This window comes from Ischnura elegans, chromosome 10 (genome assembly GCF_921293095.1).
Source record: "Ischnura elegans chromosome 10, ioIscEleg1.1, whole genome shotgun sequence".
Lineage (NCBI taxonomy): Eukaryota > Metazoa > Arthropoda > Insecta > Odonata > Coenagrionidae > Ischnura > Ischnura elegans.
In genome coordinates, this window is record NC_060255.1 from 38,262,988 (window position 1) to 38,288,402 (window position 25,415).

A 25,415-nucleotide genomic window follows, 5' to 3' on the forward strand; every position below is an offset into this window, starting at 1 on the left:
ATTGGGCTCCTAGATGAGTGGATTTAATTTGGTGGGCGATTGCTGAGCACTTGTGTGGTGGAGGTATCGATGTAGATTTCAATCACGATATAGGTCTTATTTTGGAATGAAAAAACTTTGTAAATTTCACATGAATTTTATTAGCACGACCAGTTTCATCGCTGCGCGACATCATCAGGTGATGATGTCGCGCAGCGATGAAACTGGTCGTGCTAATAAAATTCATGTGAAATTTACAAAGTTTTTTCATCCCAATATGAGGCAATTTCACGAAGTTACGCCGCAAACCATTCAATTAATACTTTGATATGACCTGATGATGTCGCGCAGCGATGAAACTGGTCGTGCTAATAAAATTCATGTGAAATTTACAGTTTTTTCATTCCAATATGAGGCAATTTCACGAAGTTACGCCGCAAACCATTCAATTGACGATATAGGTCTATTAAAATAAAATATTGTGTAGCACACTATGAAACAAAAAATCTTGTTGGTGCCAAGAACACCAAGTATACTTAATCACAAATCATGTGCGATTTGAGTCAGGTTAGGCCATCCACCATGAAGGTACATGATAACAAGATTTAATGTTAAAATCAGGAGATTAAAATAAGATATTCAAACATGACATGGAATGTATTTCTTAATTAATTCCAATTACATAAAAATACATAACACAATTCAAAATATATTTAGTAGAACATCAACCTCTGAGTTTTTATTAGAGGTATTTCAATACGATAGACAGTTGATTTTATTGACCATTTTTCACAATGAAATTCCACAACTTTTTTTGCCTCATCAGCAGTAAGAGTAGTAAAAAATGGAGCCTAAAAGAGGGATAGGACATGCGTGCCAAATAAATTACATCATATGTACTATGAACACTTCAATGACTAGAAAAATAGTTTGTCCCACACTGATAAGAAGGGGCTATGGAATGCTAAATTGTGATCACTACAGAACTTTTTCAATGTTTTTAGATCACCAGGAAAATAAATTAAGGAAATGTTACATTAAGCCAACTTCGATACTTTCATGAATGTTGTAGAAATTAATCATTACACCAAAATATAGGTCAGGAACACAGTTCACTTTATATTTTACCATTTGCAGTAAAACAACATTTCCAACAATAAGGCTGCTGAAATGGAGAAACATGCATTATGTTTCATTGCTGTATTATATCCTGCAATTCTTTAACGGTGAAGTCAGGGTATAATCCGCCTTTTCCAGCCAGAATGTGATAAATTTCTTCAGCCATAGTCTCATCAAAATCCAAGTACACCAGATTGTCCAAGATTTCTTTTTTGCTCATGGTAAAGTTTTTGTCAATAATGACAACTGAAGAAGAACTTACACTTCCACTAGTAGATATTGTTTTATTGGTCCATAAACCATAATCATTATCTACTTCATTTTCTATATCAGACTTAGGATTGGATGGATTTGCTACCACCTTCTTTACAGCTGAATGACGATTTTCCAGTGGTGAAGGACAAACATATTCTGAATTTCCCCGTTTTTCAATTGATGGGATAAGCTGTTTTGGTGATCTTTCTTCAAACAACTTTTCCTCAGTAAAACTGATGTTTGGCATGCCAAGATCCTCACCTAATTTCTTGACCATCACCTTGAGATGTTCCTGAATAAAAATAACTTTTAAGAATCAAAAAAGTAAAAGTGTTTTTTGCAAAAATTATATCATCATCAATCTTCAAAAGACAGATATACACAGGAAAATTAAACCATACAAACATACTCCATTTTAGGGTGAGAGCTACATTTTTGAAACGCATATTGTGACCAGGGATGAATAAAGAAAACTGATCTAGCCCAATTACAGTTACTTTAAAAATTTTGTTATCAGTTACACATGCCATAAAAACTTTGCTAAGTACCTAACTAGTTACTGTTTCAAGCATAGAAACAGTTACTTATCCATTTTTTTTTATTCAACATGAGGCATATAAGGGGACTAAAGAACCTATTCCTGGAAGGGATTCCTCATCTCCTAAATAATATCTCATAAATACTCCTCGAGAGGAGGGAAAACAAGTTTGCTTTCCTTTGGCGATCAGCAAATACTTTTTTTCACTTACACGGAGGGGTCTAAAATTACAAAAACATATTTCTGTAAAATGAGAACTCCCTCACTGAAAATATAACAGAAATTTAAACAAAAGAAAAGATTACAGGATTGAGAATTCGATGGTCTGTAGGTAACAGGGTTTAGGGTTTTTAATCAAACAGCAGACTCCCGATTATCCGGGTGCGGTTTATCCGGGTTGCGGATTATCCGTGCATGATTTTCACTCTCGCTCAATATTTTCAGCGATCTTTACAAAAAAATAAAATCGGACACAAAATCATCGGAATTAATGCTAGGATTCACAGGGCTTATTATTTCCGTTAGAATCTCCTTCATAAAACAGAAGCAATCGCCCGCTAGCTGTATTCACGGGAATACTGTGTTTCTATTTTCCAAGCTTCGCATGACCACACTCCGTGATCACGGATACACGTTCCGCAGCAGTTGCAACCCAGGTAACTTGAGTGAGACATGACTACATGACGTGGTGCCTGACAATGTAATTTCCGACGTCGCTCCGTGGTTTTGAAGCATTGGTGCATACTACTTTCCTGTATCCATGATCGCACAGCCACGGATGTGTGGTTTTCGAAACCAGGCCTTACATGGAGCATCAATAATATGAGTACAACCATGTTATCGCTGGTAAAAAGAATGCGAACTAACGAAGAAAGCTCTCACTGAGTCCGGGAAGCACTCTAAAATAACAGAATAACTGCATAAATAATAATATTTGTAAATTATGAACATTCCAAGACATTTAATGAAAGTTTGGGTTATCCAAGTATTCCGATTACTCGTGCCGTCCCTCCCCATCATTAGCCCAGATAATCGGGAGTGAATAGGGTAGTTTCCTTCATCAAAGAAAACGAAAGGCATTGATTGCGATTCGTTACCCACCATTAGTGTATTCATAATACACAAATTATTTGGTTTTTGAAATACCGGTTTTGACGAATGGCAAGGGTCAAATTTTATCCTCATTTGAAAAAGGCCAGATTGGCGCCCATGCGATTCCACTCCACGTGACGTCACAGGGACCTAGTTTCTACACGAGAGGATAGGAGTTATACATCGTCTGAGGTTACCAATGCATGCATGAGGCACAGAGCTCAGGGAACCCTGGTGAAAATGAACTGTTCAGGAACCGTTCAAGAAGTATTAAACGAAGTGTTCAGAACCTGTTCACTAAGTGTTCATGAATTGTTCGGGAACCGTTCACGGACTGTATTTTGGCCCATTGAACCGTGACGAACCGTTCCAATAAGCTGTTCAGCAGGCGTTTCCCAGCTGTTCATGAGGTGTTCAGCTGTTCATGGAGTGTTCTGTAACTGTGCAGGAAGCGTTGCACAAAGTGTTTAGAACCTGTTCCCGAAGTGTTCATGAACTATTATTGAACCGTTCACGGACTGTATTTTGGCCCATTGAACCGTGACGAACCGTTCCAATAAGCTGTTCAGCAGGTGTTTCCCAGCTGTTCATGAGGTGTTCAGAACCTGTTCCCGAAGTGTTCATGAACTATCATTGAACCGTTCACGGACTGTATTTTGGCCCATTGAACCGTGATGAACCGTTCCAATAAGCTATTCATGGGGTATTTTCCTGCTGTTCATGAGGTGTTTTCAGATGTTCGTGAAGCATTCTTTTAACTGTACAGGAAGCGTTTACCATAATACCAATGATGATTAACATCTCGAAGTGTAGGTCTGACAATAATAATTGTGTAAATAACAATTGTGAGAATAATATGCAAAATTGTTTACCAACATTTCGATATATTCCTTATACCTTATTCTGGGCTATGAATGATAATGGTTACATTAAATTGATACATGAAGGCAAGGGTGAATCCAGGATATTTTTCTGGGAGGGGCACATGGGTGTGACAGGCAAACAGTCTTCTCACATTTGAGATTTGAAGGGTAACAATATGCATAGAAAAATTACTGTACAATATATTTTCTTTATCTTAACAAGATACTTATTAATATAAAATTACGTAAATGATTGAGACTCCCAATTAAACAAAAAGAATACTAAAAATCTTGTCTATTTTTCAAGCGTCTAGGGGGGGGCACCTGCCCCCCCCCCTAAATCAGCCTATGCATAAAGGAATGAAAGGTTATTACAATGTTTTGTTACAATAAAAGAATATATGTAAATAGAATTCAATTTTACATACATAATATGCCAAAATTCTTGTCTCTTCTTTTACATTTGTGTACAATTGCATTCTTTCTGTATTTTTTGTGACCTACAATCCTAGACATTAATCATCATTGGTATAATTGTAAACACTTCCTGTAAAGTTAAAATAATGCATCATGAACATCTGAAAACACCTCATGAACAGCAGGAAAATACCCCATGAATAGCTTATTGGAACGGTTCATCACGGTTCAATGGGCCAAAATACAGTCCGTGAACGGTTCAATGATAATTCATGAACACTTCGGGAACAGGTTCTGAACATTTTGTGTCACACTTTTGGAATGGTTCTTGAACAATTAATTTTCACCAGGTATGCAACCTTTATCATTCATAACAATTGTATATCATTCTCAGACCTATACACCAAGACATTAATCATCATTAAATAATTGAGGTCAAGAAAAAGAAATCCATTTAATAATACCAGTGTTTGATCAGGAAGCTGTGGTAGATATGTTTACAAACTGTAGCTAGGCTGAACTGAAGTGTTGCATACCAATGAAACTAAACTGTTCAGGAAGAGCTCTCAAGCCTTTGGGAATTAATATTTTCAATCTTCTGGGGTTATTTGCAGTACTTTTAGTTATTGCACAAGCTCAGGATTGTATTTGAAAGTCACACATTCACCACTTTATTTACTTTGCTCACATTATTGTTGTAAATGCATAGCAACCTCAAAACATTTGTACTTAAATATTTACACTTTTATTAAAACTGTCAATGTAAATATATATTACCCTCATTATACCAATTTGGCAATTTTTGCACATTTCACCAATAACTCAGCATAAACATTCACACACAGTTAAAGCACTTTTGAATTTTTGAACATATTAGCCCTAATTTTAAATGTCTTCCCTTATAATGCACTCATTCATGTTTCTTCTAATTCATGCTTATCATTTATGCAAAATAGTGAATCATGAATAGCATTAATTAAATTTTACCATTAGTAACTGTGGAAGAAATGGGTTGGGCTCTTGAATTTAATAATCTGTTCAGGAAGCGTTCTTGGCCAACTGTGCTGAAGCCGTGCACAAGACGTTCATGGGCCTTTTGTGGATAGAGCGTGTGAACAATTCCCAAACACTTCATGAACGGCCTAGGAAATTTGTCAAGTTCTAAGTCAATATCTGATCCTAATTTTGCTAGCAAAATTATGAACACAATGATGGTTGTTTTCCTTAATTCATGATAATATGTTAATGATCATCAATAATTTAAAATAGTGAATCATTGCTAAATTATTTCATTTAGTAACTGTGGAGGAGATGTGCAGAACTAAAATATATGTTCATGAAGCGTTCATGTCCAACTGTGCAGGAGCCGTGCACAAGGCGTTCCATTCATGGGCCGTTCGTGGGTACCAGGTTAGAGCGTGAGAACAATTCCCAAACACCTCATGAACAGCCCAGGAAATTTTTCAAGTTTTAAGTCAATATCTGATACTAATTTTGCATAGAAAATTATGAACACAATGATGGTTGTTTTCCTTATGATCAATTATGTAAAATAGTGAATCATGGATAAATTATTTCATTTAGTAATTGTGGAGACAATGTGCAGAACTAAAATATATGTTCATGAAGCGTTCATGTCCAACTGTGCAGGAGCCGTGCACAAGACGTTCCGTTCATGGGCCGTTCGTGGGTACCAGGTTAGAGCGTGCGAACAATTCCCAAACACTTCATGAACGGCCCAGAATATTTGTGAACCGTTTGCACAGTACGTGCACAGCTTATGAACAGTTAAGCGAACAGTTTATTTTCACCAGGGAAACATGTCTCAATAATAACCTATTTAAACTGGCTTAGGTCGGAAAGTTTTCTTCGCTTGATAAGGTATTAATAAACCTTTTTTAAGCCAAGCGCTACCAGCCAGCAAGGTACTCAGCTACCCGCTAGCATCCTGCGTCCTATCAGCGCTCAGAGCCTCGATCAAGGTCAACCCACAAGGCGGGAGGGGGAACCAGAAATGCGTCGCACGGACTTTTTCCCATCATTCATATTTACGCGTCGCGTTTTCGCGCGCTTGAAAATTTTCACTTTTCATTTGATCGCGAAAAATAGATATCTTCATTTAAAAATCTAAAAGCGTGAAATACGTACTCCAGGAGTAATAATCTTTCGATTTAGGCAATAAAAAAAATAGGAAACCACCCTATTGTATGTCCCAAAGCAGAATGCATTTCATCTTCCTCACCATCTACAATCTAAAAACTAAAATTTCTGTGGACTTCATCTTAACCCTTTCAGTGCTATCCTTCTTCCTGGGGTACAGTCGAAAAATGCAGAGGGTTTTTAATAAAATGTAGCAACTAGGAAAAATAAACATTATATAGTTAATTTTTTAGATATCTTCAAGCGGTCTTTTTTAATTAATGAGATTAAATTGGACAATAATCACATTTTTATACGTTTACTGATATATAAGTTTTTTAAAATTTCAATGTCCTCAAATTTAACAACAATAACGTAAGAGCTGATATATCGGCGCGCCGCAATTTTCAGCCGAGCGGTAAAAGCCGATATATCGGTGCGCCACACTAAAAGGGTTAATACATAATTGTAAAATATTTTTATGTACTCATCATCTTCGTTCTACGACAATGTTTTGCTGGTACTTGTTCGTCTGCTTTGGACAACATGAGTACTGCAGAATTTAACATAATTTTCGAATGCTGGTTTACAAAATTTACTTCTCAACTAGGCAAGGAAAGAATCTGATTTATAAGCAGCAGAACATTTACCTCAATACGTACTTTGGGCCTAATGCTTCAGCATTTCCAAATTCAAAGATGTAAGACTTAAATATGACAAGAATATGGATAGAGCAACTAACTTACCAAATCCAAGGAGTAGGCATTATTATTGATATGCTCTTGAAACAATTTCTCAAGAGCCTCATTGGTGTATGCACCTTGAACTAATATATCATCAGTAACATCTTGTAGGAACTTCATATACAATTCACTCTTGAAACTGTAAAAATTCAAAACAAAAACAACTTCAATAAGATTGCAAATAGCATCGATAATATTAATTTAATAATAATAACAACTTTTAATTACCACAATGGATCTTCTTCTACTGGTAATGGACAACTCATGCTCTCTCCTTTCGACCCATTGCCAAAATGCAAGCCAACACATTGACGAATTCTATCATCCACACGGTCTGGTGATGTCCTTTCTTTTTCAGTGGAGGACATTCCTTCTCCACCTTCATAAGCTGAATCCCGACTAGAAATTTCACTTGCAGCAGTTTTTTTTGTTTTCTCCACTGCAGGGATGCAAATGCATGATTTGCCCAACCTTTTGTTTGGAGTTGTCTTGAAAAAGGTACCACATTCCGAGGAGACAAGTGCTCTACCTATAAACTTATGTTTTTCATTGTCACTATGATTAGAATCATCATATGAAGAGGTTGGAGCTCCATCCTAGAAGTAAACAAAGAAATAAATTAAGCCTCAAAATTCATAAAAAATAGTCTTTACACTATAAACCACAAAGAACATGCAAAAAATAATGGGTAAACATATACAGGGTGTGTCCTGAAAGTAGTAGGACTGATTTTTTCCCACACACGCGGACGGTCGGGCACGAGTTTTCTGGGTTGCAGGTGGTGGAAGGGACTCTAATAAAGCGCTGCAAATGCACGGCAGTTGGCTCTGAGCTCTTGCAGAGAGTGAATCGTATTTCTTCCAGATCTCTGTCAAGTGACCTCGTCACGGTGCGTCATGGAACGTTTAGTGGAGCAGCGTTACGCAGTGAAATTCTGCGTTAAACTCAAGAAAAGCGGCAAGGAGACCCATGAACTCATCAAGGCAGCTTACGGGGATAGTGCCATGAGCAGATCAACCGCTCAACGTTTGAATACGACCCAGAAACAAAGCGGCAAAGTGCAGAATGGCACACAGCGACATCGCCGAAACCCAAAAAAGCTCGCATGTCCAAATCGAAGCAAAAATCCATGCCCATGTGCTTCTTCGATTCGAAAGGTGTCATCCACAGTGATTTTGTGCCACCAGGGCAAACCGCTAATGCAGCTTTTTACGTGCAAGTACTGGAAAGACTGCGAAAACGCATCTTCCGCGTCTGACCAGCCATCGCCGCTTCGTGGATCCTTCATCACGACAATGCGCCGGCCCACACCGTGTTCATTGTCGTTGACTACCTGGCGAAATACGGCGTGGCAACCCACCCTACAGCCCGGAGATTACCCCCGGACTTCTTTCTCTTGCCCAAGCTCAAGACCCCCTGAAAGGGCGTCACCATGGGTCGGTGGAAGTTCTCCAAAAGGCCGTGACGCGTGCTCTAAAGGACATCCCGGAGTCAGCCTTCCAGGAAGCATATGCTGCGTGGAAAACTCGCTGGCAGCGTTATGTAGATGCCCAAGGGGGCTACTTTGAAGATATTTGAAGCGATGTACCTATATGAGACATACATTTTTTGTTCTCGACTCAGTCCTACTACTTTCAGGACACACCCTGTACAATGAATTTTACTTTATGTACAATATATATTCCAATATAATATATTAGGTCATTTTAATAGCAACTATGAGACATATTACATACTAAAGGCCTTTCTATCACATTTAATGCAGGGTAACTCACAGGGAATGTCTTATTGGCAAGTAAAGAAACACTGTTTAAAAAAGATAGACTATCTTTACATGTAATAAAATCAGAACCTCGTTCATATAAAAAATTGTGGATAATACTGTGACCTATTGATTTCTACCTCAAAAAGAATAGTCAAAATATGCATGATCTATGAGTTCATTGATTTTCATTTCACTATCAGGCTTCCACTACAAGAAACATAGAGAATGTGAATGCAGAATCACTTTTCATTCACAACATGAGTTATCAAAGTAGATTTCATTCATTTTATTAGGGAATAAAAACATTTAGACAGGTGGGATTAGTAGTCTCAGATTCATGAAGCATTGTGCTTACAGAAAATGCATGGCTACCTACCAATGCTGTGTTTAAGGACAGAGGCATTTGTAAACGCCTGACATAATATTCTTTCTTCATATTGACATGTTTGATTGCGCCCCTCTAATGCGGTGGAATATTCAATACTAAGTTGAAACAATGAAATCAGCAAATGCAGAAATATCAAGGATAAACTCAAAACATACCTCATCATCACCAGCATTCCCTTCACTACCGCTGCTAATGCAAGGTTGTTCTCCTTGAAAGAGAAGCCGTCTGCACTGAGAAGAGTGATACAACCTTGGCTTACTAATTTGACGGGGAATGTTATTTCTCACAACATCCTGAGGATTTTCACAATGTTTTACAAGGCAGGAATTCCACTTGCCACTAATCACTCTCTTCCCCCATGGCTGATTGACAAAATCTCTGAACTGAGGCACCTGTTTCACTTTTTGTGAGGAAATGTTCAAGGAGGGGACGACATCAATGCCATGACACTCGCAAGAACCTTTGGACCCCAATCCATAATCTTCTCCACGGTCAACTTTGTTTTTTAACAATCCTTTTTTGTGCTGTCTCTGAGTTAAACACTCGTTAACATATGCACTAGGAGGTAATTTGGTATCATACAAAATCCTGTCAATTAACGATTGGTTTTGTAAATCTGCATCTGTTCGATGAGATGTCTTTGCTTTATTAGATCTTGCAGGATACTTATTTAACTTTTTCCTTGAACAATCAGATGATGGAAGACCACGGCCCTTGTAATGCCTTGGAGGAGATGAATCCACTTTACTCTTGGCATTATACATCATTCGGTAATGATATGTCATGTGACAATGCAGCATGTGCTGCTGAATGACATTAGTCGATGTTGGCGCGTATACTGAAATTTTAAATATGAATTTTATTTCATGTACAAAATAAATTACTAATAATCAACCTTGAACCCCAATTTGATGCTTATACTTTAAGAATGACACACAAAAGTGTATACTTACCATTACTCTTGACCGCTGTGTAGCGACGCATTTTTCAGGAGATTCCCTCATGGATCAAAAGGCACTGAAAAAGTAGAGAAATAATAAAAATTTAAAAGGTACTAAGTACTAAAAATAATTTAGATGATACAAAAGATATGTATGATCTAAATAATGCGTCCAGATTTGGAAGACGTAATCAGAATATGAATATGTATATGAAAATTCAGGGTTTACTCCCAGTTTGTTTTTCAGTGGTTTGTCAATGAAATTCGAAATTAATTTCAACCCACATTTAATAATCAATACATGGAGTCATGAGTCATCTCACCAAGTTATTGGAAACCAAATCATAGTAACCACAAGCTTAATGAGATGAAGGACTTCTCCAACTTGGGTAGCCAAGCGACCAATATGAGACAAAGCAAAATGTAAATAGTCAGCTGAATAGCCATTGTGAAAAGGGCTTTCAATAAGAAGTGGAATCTAATCACAGCTTGAAGTATTGAGATACGAAAGTATCCCATTAGGGCTTCCATTCAGAGCATGCTTCTTTATGGTTGTGAGGCATGGATGATGGCAAAAGCAGAGAAATCATGGTTAGATGCTTTCGAAGAGTAGAGCTAGAGAAAAATGAAGGTCAATTGGATAGAATTAAGAGAGATCCATGTTGTAGACAACATAATAACTTATACAAGTTCATTTAAATTAGCATGAATTATATTGACAGAACAGAAAATTAATGAATAAATGAACAAAATTAGAACATGTTTACAAGTTGCATTTACTTGCATTATCTGTTCATGCATTTTTACAAGTAGGAGGGTTACATGGTGAATTTTTTTGCTTATTCATGCATTTTGTTTAGTTGTGGCAGGCCAGTGGAGGGGGAGCATGTTGGGCACCTGCTCTTATAGTTTCAGATTAAAATCCCACTGAATGCTTTGCTTAGTCAAAATAAAATTCTTCCAAGGGCCAGAGTCCTAAGGAAACTAACTGATATCCCGAAAGTGTGAAATTAAAATGCTACACTCTCAATCACCCAAACAAGCCTTATGGTTGAAATACTAAGAGAGGAAGAGACTTTCTATTATTTATACTAAGCTAAATAGTAGCTACTGCCTCCATCATTTTATACAAGCTACTAATAAGTCTCCTATCCTACTGATCTACAAATACTTCTAGAAGTTACTTCTTCATGAATTTTTCTCGAGTTATTATTGTTAGCAGAGCGTGATTCTTGGTATAAACTCGCCCAATATATTACCAGAAATTCACTCCTGGGACAGGGAATCAGTAAAAATAAATACACCACCTTTGCTTGACAAGAGCACAACCAACAATGCTTTATTTATATTTACCTCTCTACAAAAGTAAATAGATACCAGTAGCGACTATGCAATTCCTATACTTGCCGCTAGATGGTGTACCCATCGGTATAATCGCAGCTGATATCATATGATCGCAACTTCCAACACCTCCCCTCAATCATTTAAATCAGCTGATAAATTACATACAGTAATTGAACAAAATTTACACGTTAAAAAAACACAGTACATTCAAATCACAGTCAAAGTACAGTCACAAACAAAAATATTCAAATCAAACCCAATCTCTGAGTGAGCATCTTAGTCCTCACACCCGATAATATTTTTGTCAAGAGATCAGCTAAATTATTTGACGACTGAACATACTCCAAAATTATTGTCCCTTCTTGTACTAATTCCTTCTCATAATGGAACTTAGGTCTAAAGTGCTTCGTTCTTTCAGAGACATTAGTTCCTTCAGCTAACTTTATTGCTCCCATGTTATCAACACAAATTTTTATTGGACTCTCTACAAACTCTCCCACTCCTAATTCCTGGAAAAAATACTTGAACCATGCAACTTCTGTACATGCTTCATACAAAGCCATGTATTCTGAGTGAGTTGTAGAGGTTCCGGTACAGCTCTGCTTGTGGCTCCTCCAAGATATTGCTGCACCTGCAAATATGACTACATAACCTGTGATGCAAATTCCATCTTGAGAATTATAAAAATCTGCATCCACATATACCTTAATTTTTTCTCCAGTTCTTACATAATTTAACTTATAATTCCTAGTACTCTTTAAGTACCTCAGTACATGTAAAACATTTTGCCAATCCTTATGGCTAGCTTTCTCACAATATTGACTTAACTTTGAAATGGCAAATGAAATATCTGGTCTAGTTCCTCCTGCTAGATACAAAATACATCCAATCCCTTTGCGATACATGTAGTTATCAAAAATTTCCTCCTCACTTGGCTCCTCTCTGTCCTTTGCATTTTGGTCCAAAGGACTCGCCACTGGCCTACAGTCACCCATACCAAACTCGTGGAGTATCTCATCTACATACAAACTTTGGTCCAGTGTTAGCCCACTTTCCTCTTTCTTTGCTGACAAGGACAGAATTTTTGTCACTTCCCCTAAATCTCTTATTTCTATCAGTTCTGATAATTCAGCTTTAAATTTAAGAACAGCCAGTTTTTCACCAATGACTAATATGTCATCCACATGAATACCTAAAATTACAGTTTCCCTCCTATACACACACTGGTCATATTTGCATTGATAGAATTTCAGATCTAAAAGAATTCGATGTAGGAAATGGTTCCAATTTCTACCCGACTGCTTGAGACCATACAGGCTCTTTTCTAGTTTACAAACAAAATTTTTAGGATGTTTCCCTTCCATCAAATGCATTTCTGGCTGCTCCATATACACAGGGATGTTTAATGGGCTGTTCAGGTAGGCTGATATTACATCAACTTGATGTATTACCCACTGTTTCTCAATTGCTATAGCCATTAGTAATCTAAGACATCTTCTCCTCATGACTGGGCTAAATGTCTCCCAAAAATCAACCCCTGCAATTTGCCTAAACCCCTGTGCAACAAGTCTTGCTTTGAATTTTATAATTTCCCCATGGATATTCTTTTTAAGGGCAAATACCCACTTACTGCCAATTACATTTCCAGCCTCAGATCGTTTAACTAAACTCCAGGTGTTCATCTTCTTGAGGATAGACAGCTCCTCCTCCATGGCTGCCCTCCATTCAGCAGCCTGTGGGCCACTCAAGGCCTCACCTATAGAAGTTGGCACGTCAATGAGGGTCCCTTTCCGCTCTCCTTTGGTGATCATGCAACATGGTAGGCGGCATGGTACTCTTGGGTTATGCTTCCTTCTCGCTTGTCCCCCAAGGGCTGGATTGCCACCATCGTTTTCGTTTACCTTGGCACCCTCCTGGTCATGCTCGTTCCCGGGTTGTTGCTCTATTTCTCCCCTGAGCAGTGCCTCCCCTGGATCCGGCGCCTCCCTGGATGGTGTCTCTCCTTCATCATCCTCTCCTTGGCCTCCCCTGAGTGGCGTCTCCCTTAGATTCGGTGTCTCCCTATGTCCAAACCTTGGTTCACTATCCACTTGGTCTGTTCCATCTTTCTGCATTTCAAACATTTGTGGAGGCTCAACTGGGTGATGCTCCATCTCCTGTGGCCTCATAGGAAAAACTGCTTCCCTGAAAATTACATCTCGTGCCACAATAACTCTTTTCTCCTTTAATACCCAGAGTCTATACCCCTTTACATCGTCTTCATACCCCATCATCATACATTCGACTGCCCTGGCTCCAAACTTCCCTTCTTGGCTCAGTTTAGGAATCCATGCCCACGCCCGACACCCAAACACCCGCAAGTATGAAAAATCAGTTTCTCTCAGTGCTCTCCCTTTCCATATCTCCAAAGGTGTCTTGAACCCCAGAGGTTTAGATGGGCATCGATTTCTCACATGACAAGCAGTCTTCAAAGCCTCCGCCCAAAATGCACCAGGCACCCCCGCCAGGATCAGCATGCACCTGATAGTGTTGCACAGTGACAAGTTCATCCGCTCGGCCAATCCATTTTGTTGAGGTGTGTAGGCCACTGTCCTACGATGCATGATGCCACATTTCTCCAGAAAAGTTTGGAATTCTTTGCTGGTCAGCTCTCCTGCACCATCAGATTGGATTTGCTTTATTTTCCTGTCATGCTGCAATTCCACTTTGGCCTTGAATTTCATGAATTCTTCCAAGGCTTCACTCTTTCTTCTGATGGCTGTGGCAGAAACATACCTGGTCGCTTCATCAATGAATGTGATGATAAATTTCTTTTGTCCCAATGAGGCTGGTGTGATTGGTCCCATGATGTCTGTGTGAACCCTGTCTAGCACATTCTTCACTCTGTCATCCTTTGCAGTAGGAAAACTCTCTCTCCTCATCTTTCCTTGGATACATGCAGAGCAGTCCTCATCCATTTTCTTCTTACTAGTTAAAGAGGTCATTACTTGTAATTTCTTCATAGCATCCAAATTTGGGTGCCCCAACCTACCATGCCAAGTAGTGAAAGTCACTTTACACGCCCTCTTGTCATGATAAGCACCTCTTATATCTGCAATGCTAGAGCTCCCAACTGTTGATAAATAATATAACCTGTTAATTCTGTGGGCCTTAAACAATGTCCTTTCTCCCTTAGATGCCACCTGCTTGCCCCCTTCTGTCACGAATTTAACGCCCTTCTCCTCCAATTGTCCCACAGATATCAAATTATGCCCCATGTTTGGGACATACAGTACATTTGAAAGAGTAATATCAATATTACCACACTCATCAGAAAGATGGATACAAATAGCTCCCTCTCCTTCAATCTGTACAGGCGCATCATCCCCCATAGCAACAGTCCCTTTTAATTCTGTGAAACTAGTAAACAAATCCCTCCTGTTACTCATGTGATCACTCGCCCCACAATCAACCACCCAAATTCCATCATCTTTCTTTTCAGTTCTCTGCGCACAAAATGCTACATGTTCTCTGGTCACTACTCCTGCGGTTGCTTGTTTTTCTTTCTTCCTCTCCTCAATTTTTAAAGGACAGAACCTTGCAATATGATCATTCTTTTGACCACAAGCATAACACCAGTAAACTTTAGCTTCGCCTTCTTTTCTCATTTCCTGTTTTCTTATCTCCTGGTGTTCCCTTTTACTCCCAAAGTCGCCGCTAGCGTTGTTCCTGGGCTTGTAGAACTTTTTCTTCTGCACTTTCAACGCTTCGTGAGAAACTCCAAGATCCATTTGCTCCTCTTCCTCGATTAACACTTGTTTAACTACGGACATGGTGAGGTTTTCTTTTTGGGCAATTAATGTTTTTACTGTTATTTCGTACTCTTTCGGCAATCCGGTAAGACAAACTGCGGCCAATTGTCTATCCGTGAGACCCAATTCGTTCCGTGTTAAACATCGGTTCATGTCCATCATACTGTTACAATAATCTTGAATAGACATACCTGGTGTCTTCCTGAAACTTGCGAGTTCTCTAAATTTCATTGCGGCTCCGTATTCGGTGTTTTGGCAACAAACCCTTTCCAGATGATTCCAGGCCTCCCTCGCTACTTCATAATCGGCGATGTCGTTTATAAGTTCGTCTCCGACAGTTCGCATTAAAATGGCTAGTGCGATAAGATTTGCCTTTGTTTTTCTTTTCCTTGCATCGCTCGTCGTACTCTGCTTAGTCACATTACTGTCTTCATCTCCGTATCCTATAATCGCCTCCCATGCCTCCTTCGCCAAAAGTTCCGCTTTCACCCTTGCCTTCCATGCATTCCAGTTCCTTCTATTTAAACGTGGAATGGTATTTTGCGATATTACTTCCATCTTTAGTTTTCGCCTTCACAGTATTTCACTAGGTAGTGTATGTTTTTTTTTTTTTTTTTTTTCAAATAAATATTACTTTTCACTATACGTCCCTGAGTCTGGGCCCATAACCTGTTAGCAGAGCGTGATTCTTGGTATAAACTCGCCCAATATATTACCAGAAATTCACTCCTGGGACAGGGAATCAGTAAAAATAAATACACCACCTTTGCTTGACAAGAGCACAACCAACAATGCTTTATTTATATTTACCTCTCTACAAAAGTAAATAGATACCAGTAGCGACTATGCAATTCCTATACTTGCCGCTAGATGGTGTACCCATCGGTATAATCGCAGCTGATATCATATGATCGCAACTTCCAACAATTATAATGCTTTATTAAGACCGATCGGCAAGTATAATGCTATGACCAGAGATGAAAAAGTGATGTACATCATAGTCATAATTTTTCATTAAGATATAGCAGGTTTAATGAACACATAAATCATGAAATAGACGGGAATAAATAAGACGGGACAACTTAGTTGGCCACATTTTGAGGCACGATGGCCTGATGAAGACTATCGTAGGACAGGTGGAAGGGAAGAAGGGCAAGGGACGGCCCCGAATGAGTTACACAGGACAGGTTATAAAGGATGTAAGTGAGAAGAAATACGTCGCTATAAAAAGGTTAGCGGATAGGAGAGAACAGGGCTCAGGCATCAGAATTATAATATGAAAGGAGAAGCAACAAGGGGGTAGTGGGTATGGTTGACGAGATGAAATTAATGGCAATGTTAGGAGGACTAAAAAACGGTGGTTAGAGTAGCTACTACACGGGGGTGGAAAACGATATCTATATCAGAGGGAAGAATAACTGGGAAGGATGATCAAGTTCTCGAACTGGGTTCATAGATAGGCTGGATAAGGATAGAGCGTACGCGACAAAAGGATGTATTGAGTGGTAAGATTATTCTATATGAGGAAGACATCACCACAAAGCCATTTCAGGAAGGTCACAACTAAAATATTTATTCTGATGATCACGGATTTTAAGTGATTGGATTAAAAAAAAACATCTATTCGTTCAGCAATAAACCAGAAAAATAAATACTAATCATGGGAATCTTTTTCCATACTAATATATAAATTAAAATTTTTGGATTAGATGGTCCCACGCCTGCAGCGTGAAAATATCGTATGACGATTACCAGCCGTCATCAAAGGGTCACTAATATAAGATCGATTAATGATGTTCTACAATACTTCACTAAAATACAAATAATTCAACTTAGGGTAACAACGCTTTTCTTGGATTATCTGTTTAGCATACATCGACTAAAACCTAAAATAGATAAATCTACACTCAAAATTGTGACAGTAACTTACGATTAGTAGCACACTGTTATTTGCGTGAAAGTTTCCTCACAAAATCTGGGGCGACGCTAGTTATTTTCAACCGAGGAAGTATTTGTTGACAGTATCACGGTATCGCTGTACGTTTTGTTTACTTCCTTTCGACCACTTCTTTAGCTGGCCAGCTCGACCATTTTAAATAAACATCTTGAAAAAAGAATTTATGCATATCTAATGTAACTTTATACGTGCTAAAATGAAAAATACCCTGGTTAAATATTTTAATTTTATAAAATAATTAAAAGATAGGCCAATATTATCTGGAATAAAGTTGACAGCGAGTCTATTGCGTTCCACGGATCGGAGTTCCAGAGGGTTCAAAAGAGGTCCAATTGTTCCACGTTCCTCAATAATGTTCTATTCCAAGTTCCAGTTTCATTAATCCAAACATCATTTGTGGATGAAAAAGCAGAAGAATATTCGTCACCAAATATAGCAAATTATTCAATTAAAATGGCTTAAAACCTGAATTTGCCGATAAATCTCGATTTCTTTCGTCGCGCTCGTGGTGTTTTGGAAGTTTTATACGCGGGTGAGATCCTAATAGAAGTAATTTGGCGACGATAATAGTGTTGATCATGCGGTACGCCGCACTTCTAACGCTCAAATTGTGAAAGGCATGTACTTGCGAAGAAAAGTAATTGTATATGGTTGTTTTTGGAAGTGTGTCAGCGTTTCTTCAGAAATGAATGCTGCACTAAGCCGCCTAGTTGTGCCGAGTTTGAACCGTAATGTGCCGTGTGTTGGCAATTTATGCAAAAGATTGTGCACCAGCGATAGTGCTGTAGCTGTGAAGTATCCTCCGATCCAAGATTTGTCATACTATGCAAGGAAATATCGTGAATATGAAAAATGGCACGAGAAAATAAAGGCGTTGCCCACAGTGGAAGAAAAACTTTTAGAACTTAACATGCCTTCGTATTACGGTTGGAGATGTTTTCAGTTAAAAGAGGGTGTAATACCGTACGATTTTCTCAATTTTACGCAATTTGTGACGAGAACTCACATGATGGTTTGTGATGACTTACCAATTTCCATCGAAGGACTGGGTGGTAGTACTGAAAAATCGCCTTTGCTGGATAACATAAGGCCAGTGTTTGAAGAAGCCTTAATTTTCGAAAGTTGCAGTAAAAGGTAATCTTATATTACTCTGGTTCTCGCACGCATCAATTATTTTATGCAATTCTAAAGCTATCAGTCTTAAGAAAATGTGTATGTATCAAGCAAGGGAGTTCTTTAGATTTTCAGGTGGTGAGGACAAAGACAGAAGTTCCTCCATGGTGAAGCAAATTGTGTGGCGTATTATGTCTTTTCTTTCCCGTAATGCTCCGCACTTAGCTGACGCTCAGGTTAGTCCTGGAAAAAATGCTTTGTAAATGAAGTTAATGAAAAATAAATTTGTAGTGTAATCGTGGCAATGCAACATTAGGTGGATCATGATCCTCGGATTGAGGCGTTTTGGGTTGCTGGTGGAATGGAACCGACTTACAGTACCTGGAAATCGCGGAAAAATTGTAAATGGCATAGTCATAGGGCTGACGATTATGAGAATAGGTGTGTTATTGTTGCTATATTTGTCGTCATTGTGTGCTTTAATTAAAATGAGAGCAATGGAAAAATTTCAGAGATTTTATGTCTTCACTCCAGATTTATCCAGTACGAGGGTGCCCCTTTTATGCAGCTACGACATCCACTTCCCCTCTCACCAGTTGTTGACTTGCAAAACTCAAGAGATTTTGAGTATGAAATTCCTCACTTCAAATACGACCCTAGAGTAATTGGTATTGGGATGGAGAGGCGACATGGGACTATTATTCCAGGTCTGTTAGTTTAAAAAAATATACAAATTACAGCATACAGATACTGATTTTATAAATTAAAATATGAAGTTAAATAATTTTCTTATTAATATTTCATTAGGTTTTTGGCCTGGAGATCCTTGTGAATTTGGATTGGTGTCTTTTCATGCGAGAGATCATATAAACAATCGGCCTGAACGTTATGGTGAAGAGGAACATGCTGAAGCTCTTCATGCTCAGGCAATTTTAGCTTCTTATGGATGGCTTTATCCTCTTGCATGTTATCAAGGTTTGTTCTACTGTTCCTGAAGATATTAGAATCATAAATAATGTCAGTGTCTCCCACAGCTGGATAGCTCACTCAACCACAGCTGAAAAGACTTCTATTGGCTCTCCTATAGAGGATTATTACCTTCCATCATTAAAGGAAACATCAACAGATCCTATCAATATTCCTGTTGGGATGTGCTTGATACTGGTCAGAATTATTCTCATCGGTCTTCATTCTGAATGGTTGATATCAATTGGTTACAAAACATAATTGTAATTCACTGTTTTTTAATATTTTCATTCTAGTGACAATTTGAGCCGTTATGTCGGTCGTTGGAATGAAAAATTTCTATCAACACAAGTTCTGACCGTATTATAAGCAATCAGAATCAACATTTCAGAATAATTCCAATCAGTTTCAAGCACACATTCCCTGTTAAAGCAGTCATTTTCTGATATGTTGGAGAGAAAACAATTGTGTGGGCTGCTTGAAAATTTTCTTGGGGCAGCAGGTTGTCAACCCCTGCTCTAAACTATTCAGCTACAAACTCAGATTTTCCTCTTCAATGGGAACTTTATTTGGAGTGAAAGGGAGGAGGGTGTCATACATACAGTGCCTAAAGTAACACCTAGTGCTACAACGTACTATCTTTGGTCATTGCTTAATTTCTTAAAATTTTTTTTCTCAGGATTTTCAACTTTCAATGATGTCACCTACCCGCTAGTTACGCAGACTGTCATTACCGATGGGCAATTTTGGTCATTTTACACTTACCAACTGAACACTACTTTGGTTCATTCTAATGAAAGCATTGATAATCCTCGTCGGAACCTATGCTGGGGAACACCTGCTATGAAGTTATATGATAAAATAGAAGATGGAAAAGTGGAGGGTAAGTAAATAGAATGTCTGAATTTATTTTTCAAACAAGGACAGTTTTTGTACTTGCACAGCATATAATGCTTTTAATCTTATTTGGAAGCCTGCAAAGCATACTGTAGAACTACATTGTGGTGACTGAAAATGCCATGTTATTGGGGTTGAAGTGATTTTTCAAGAGCTCATTTTATTTAAAAATAAGTCACATACGGGTGTATGCCGCGTGTCGTGATGGAGATAACCCCGACGTTTCGCGACCGACTGCTGGTCACTTTTTCAAGGGAATAGTGTTAGGATTGGGTTTTTGCTGCCTTTTTATATTTCAGGTGGGAGGGGTGGGCGGAGGGTGTGGGGAGTTAGGACTGGAGAGGGAAGATAACGAAATGTTGCGGATGACTGGGTTCCAGGTATTGCTGATTCTTAATCCGGTATCTCTATAAGAATCAGCAATACCTGGAACCCAGTCATCCGCAACATTTCATTATCTTCCCCCTCCAGTCCTAACTCCCCACACCCTCCGCCCACCTGAAATAAAAAAAGGCAGCAAAAACCCAATCCTAACACTATTCCCTTGAAAAAGTGACCAGCAGTCGGTCGCGAAACGTCGGGGTTATCTCCATCACGACACGCGGCATACACCCGTATGTGACTTATTTTTAATCATCATGAGCCGCGAAAGCTTCAATCTACACATTTTATTTGTTTAGTATGTATGTAACGGGTACCAATTGAATGAAGGCATATTCTGTCAACTGGGAGTTTTGGGTTCCTTTGTTGTATTATATATGTTATTTGTTTTAAACATAGTTTTGGTTAAGAATGTCTTCAAATAACTCAGGTGAATATATTAGCTTGTCAAATCCTTGAAAATTATTACTAATGTCCTGTTCCATTTAATTCAAGGGCTAAATGAAGAAGTGCTGAGAAAGTTATTGAAAATTTTCTTGAACAAACCAAGTGAGAGAGATGTTGAACTGAAGCCTTATCTGAGTGACTATCGTTATGTTGCTAACATCCCTGATTTGAAGAAGCGTGAATGGTTGGAGACTCGCTTTAAGCATTTATATTCACTGAGACCTAGGCATAAGCCATTGCCGGAGGTGTATAATTGGGAGAAGATATACAAGATAGATCATAAAACAAGACCGATGGATCCCAGAAGACGACCATTTGAGCTTGATATTAATCCCTTCAAGAGGAGATTAGATGAGCATCAACCTGCATATATTCCAAAGAAATTCAGAGAAGATAAAAAGAAAAAGTGGTCAGATACTTACTACCCTTAAATGTTAGTCACCTAGTGAACAGTTGGACCTTTTATTTGATTGCTGATTTGTTGTGAGGAGTGCCTTCTGTCAATATTTTTTTCATTGTAAGTCCATTAGTTTTTATTTTGCATAAAATGTACATAATCATAGTCATTATAATCTTCATTTCTCTACAGTAAAAGGTTATTTTACTGGTTACTTTTTTTTCGTCATTATTATCATGCCCTCTAGTTTTGATCCTGAGTATGCCCTTGAACCCAGATCTCACAATTGCCAGTCAGGTTAGCCAGTTACACCACCAAGGCATTTTCTCACGTTCTCTCTTAATGTTAATACCATTTCTCAAGCTGTACGGCAATAAGAATGGGGTCGTTTAGTCAGACCTAAAATCACATTTCACTAAAAGAGTTTGGTTGGTGCAGGAGAAGGATGAGTTGCATTGAAAAAAATTTAGGAAATTCATTAGGAAATCTCTCTTAAATTCAAAAGAAAAAATGTGAATGGTCACTTTCCTTAGTGAAATGTCGCCTTCATGAGTTGGTGACATTATTAGAGTTAACATTTGCTAAATCGTTTTGGGAGAGTTTGTGAGCAACAACAGACCACATAAAGACGATGCATAAAACAGGAGTTATGGGAGGATGATGACCCACTTGACAGAATTTTGTGATGTCAACTTTTCCTTGAAAGGGTTATGATTGTCGATTTTTCTTGAGAAGTAGGCGATGAATAAAAAAAAAAGGAAAAATAAGTGTCTCTTTAGTTTTCACTCTATCACAAGGGGGCATCCATTTATTACGTGAGGCGTTTTCGGAGGGGAGGGAGTTAAGGCAAATCTCACGTGGGGGAGAGGAGAGGTCCTGGCAAGTATCGTGTGATTTTTATATATAGTGAATAGAAGCCCACGCTAGATTGTTCATCCTTTTTACGGACGACTTAACTATGTGGTGAGAAAGTCCGCTCATGCAAATACAGTGGAACCTTGATAAAACGAGACCCCACGGTGCACCAATAAACGCTCGCTCTAGCGAATTGTCGCTTTACCGGAGGTGGGGCAAATAATAGCCAATATACCTGTTGCGAACAGCTATACAAGAACAGGAGTGGTGCGGCGACAGATAAATTTCTATCCGATAAACGTAAGCATAAATCCAGACGAAAGGCAATGTTTTTTTTTGCATCACTAAATTTCCTTACTCAAACTACGACTAACTATTCAAACAATTTATAAGCGCCACACTGAATAAAAATCATGCAAAGTGCATTGTGCATTGGCATAATGATTGACAAAACAATGCAAAGCATTGTTTTGTCAATCATTATGCCAATGCACAACCGACAAAGCCATTTTTCTATGCACTTAATTAGCGCATTTACGTAATCATTCTATAATTTTGGTATTATCCACTGAAAATTCAAAAATTAACTGATAAAACTGTATCGCGGTTATTTAATGCCTCAAATGTTTCCATTGGTGTATGTTTATTGTTCCTGTAAGTTAAGCGGCAGTTAAGTGAAATAACGTATTGCATTTGTTTCTGCAGTTTACCACATATATTTGAGCACTCCATTAACTTCATTTCTAACAGATCGCTAGCAATTACAGAGATTAAGGAATCTTGGTGTAAGTTTTTCCGGCGGTGAAACCCTCACTATGGCGAGAGCCAACACCAAGAGGGCCTCGTTAAAACGAATTTTTTAACATGCTAATTTCCTTGAAAAAGTGACCAGCAGTCGGTCGCGAAACGTCGGGGCAATCTCCACTACGACAAGCGGTATAAACCCGAATGTGAGTTATTTTTAATCATCATGAGCCGCGAAAGCTTCAATCAAGAAATGCTTATTATAGGGTCAATCGATGGTGCATCGGTTATCTCTCGTAATAGCGGGGGTCTCGCTATAGCCCGTACTCGCTTTGAAGAGGTTCCACTGTACTCCATTTCTAGTTGAACTTGATTTAGAAATAAATTGTGTCATCTTTTTTCAATATGTATGTTGCTCTTATTTAGGCTGCTTGTAATTTTTGGTGCCTTGACTCATCTCTTTCAACAATTATTTTTTTAAATAAAAGATTTATATTTGTAACCCCTCACCCTTTAATATAACCTACTATTCCATGATGTTTTCATTCAAAATCATTCGGGACTTTAGGTAAAGTGTGGGTCACCATCTAGGATATTTAAAAAAAATGTTTTAGATCTCGATATTAGAGTCATGTTAAAATTTTCCCCTTCTATCACCCACAGTTATTATTCCATGAAGGTGCAGCCATTTGAAAACAACAATGTTATTACTTGCAATCATTGACTAAATGATCAATTTTTTATGACTGAAATATGGAAAATAATGAGGCTTTAATAGTTAAATTTTCTTTAACTGCAGCAAATGTTTAACATCTGCACAAATTGGTAAGAAAGTTTTAATTTTAGGTATGAAGGGTAATATAAACTTGACAGTTATGCAGAAAAACAAAAATGAGTCAGCTTTGGCGATCACATCTTGTGACGAAGATATAAAATGCAGATTTGGGATCATATTTGACAAGGCAGTGCCAATTCGAGGGAGTTTAAACCCTCTTAAAATTTTTTGGGATATACAGTCTTAAGTCCAGCCCGCAAAATGACTCCTCACTTAAAATGTGTCACCTCCCCACAAACTCCTCCCTAAAATCCTTTCTGTTTGTGGCTTCAACATTTCAGCTTTTTTCCAGTGGTCTAATTATTGTCTGTGTTTTGTGGTCATAAGAAAGAAGAGAATCGCATGCCAGATTGTTCAAACAAGTTTCAATTGCAGAGAATTTTGAGATGCCTGAAGAAGTACGACTTTATCAGCTATCCAAGATTGGTCCCCTGTGTTCAAGCACGATACCATGAATGTTGAAGCTAACTCTGTAATAGGTGGAATAGTTTATGGTGTCAAAGTTACTGATACAGTTGGCACACTAGAGTCCAAATCCTGGCAGTTGATGGACTTAATCTTGCTTATATTCCGTAGTTTTGTGATTTATTTAGAAGAATTCTTAATGTATGTTATTTTGGGTAATACGTAATGTATACTTGTTTTGATGCATTAAGTGAAACATGATGAAAATCTAATCATCAGATTCATGCATGGCCAAATTTTATTCCCGTTAAAAGGGATGAAAGAATGTACTGAGGCTAGAGCTTGTATTTCCAACCATTTTTCTTTGTTGCAAATAAGGCTGCATTTTTTCTTTAGAATTTTAAGCATTTTTTGAAGAAATTACTCATACCTTAAAGGCCTGGTTACATGATACATTAGCACATACAAGTTAATGTCTAAATGTATGAACACGTGAACGAACACAAAAATGCACCATGTAACCACCCAACTTCTGCGATTGCATGAATGGAAAATAGAACCTGCTCTATTTTGGTTCATGCATGTTCTGTTCTGGTCCACGAAAGTCATTCATGCAAACAGACATTAACCCGTGCATGCTAATGTACGGTGTAACCAGGCCTTAAGATCATGAAGATGAAGCCCTACTTTACCCATGTTCAAAGGGACAAAAGGCTCTTCTTTTTCTTCTCAAGTTTTATGTGAAGTCAGGACCTGTCGCTAAGAGACAGTGAGAGATCTATGAAGGATCCCACCCTCCTGTGCTAAGACCAAAGTTGGTGATATGCATGACACTACCACCTAAGGTTTGTAAGCAGATAATACCTCCCTTGCCCCACGGTTTACACCTGGTTCTAACACATTCTGTGGATGACAATCACACCGGTGGATGATAAAAATTAAATCAAACAAAATAATACCTACCATGATAGTGTATAATTTTAACATCTAGAAGTGATATTGATACTAGCTGAAATGTAAAAGTTTGTGCAGCAAAAAAGTCATG

General features: G+C 38.3%; 2 protein-coding genes across 2 annotated transcripts; one reads left to right on the forward strand and one right to left on the reverse strand.

Annotated features, from left to right (window-relative positions):
• Positions 1-744: 744 nt before the first annotated feature.
• LOC124166378 lies at positions 745-17,525 on the reverse strand. The gene is made up of 6 exons (XM_046543885.1): positions 17,304-17,525; positions 10,252-10,315; positions 9,454-10,136; positions 7,374-7,741; positions 7,149-7,284; positions 745-1,645 (listed from the first exon to the last, which is right to left on the reverse strand). The coding sequence occupies exons 2-6, from the start codon at positions 10,280-10,282 to the stop codon at positions 1,172-1,174; spliced, it is 1,692 nt and encodes a 563-aa protein (XP_046399841.1). The 5' UTR covers positions 10,283-10,315; positions 17,304-17,525; the 3' UTR covers positions 745-1,171.
• A 124-nt stretch (positions 17,526-17,649) lies between these two features.
• Positions 17,650-21,745, forward strand: LOC124166379 (39S ribosomal protein S30, mitochondrial). The gene is made up of 7 exons (XM_046543886.1): positions 17,650-18,464; positions 18,571-18,679; positions 18,760-18,884; positions 18,978-19,150; positions 19,251-19,418; positions 20,089-20,292; positions 21,183-21,745. The coding sequence occupies exons 1-7, from the start codon at positions 17,950-17,952 to the stop codon at positions 21,563-21,565; spliced, it is 1,677 nt and encodes a 558-aa protein (XP_046399842.1). The 5' UTR covers positions 17,650-17,949; the 3' UTR covers positions 21,566-21,745.
• The last annotated feature ends 3,670 nt before the right edge of the window (positions 21,746-25,415 follow it).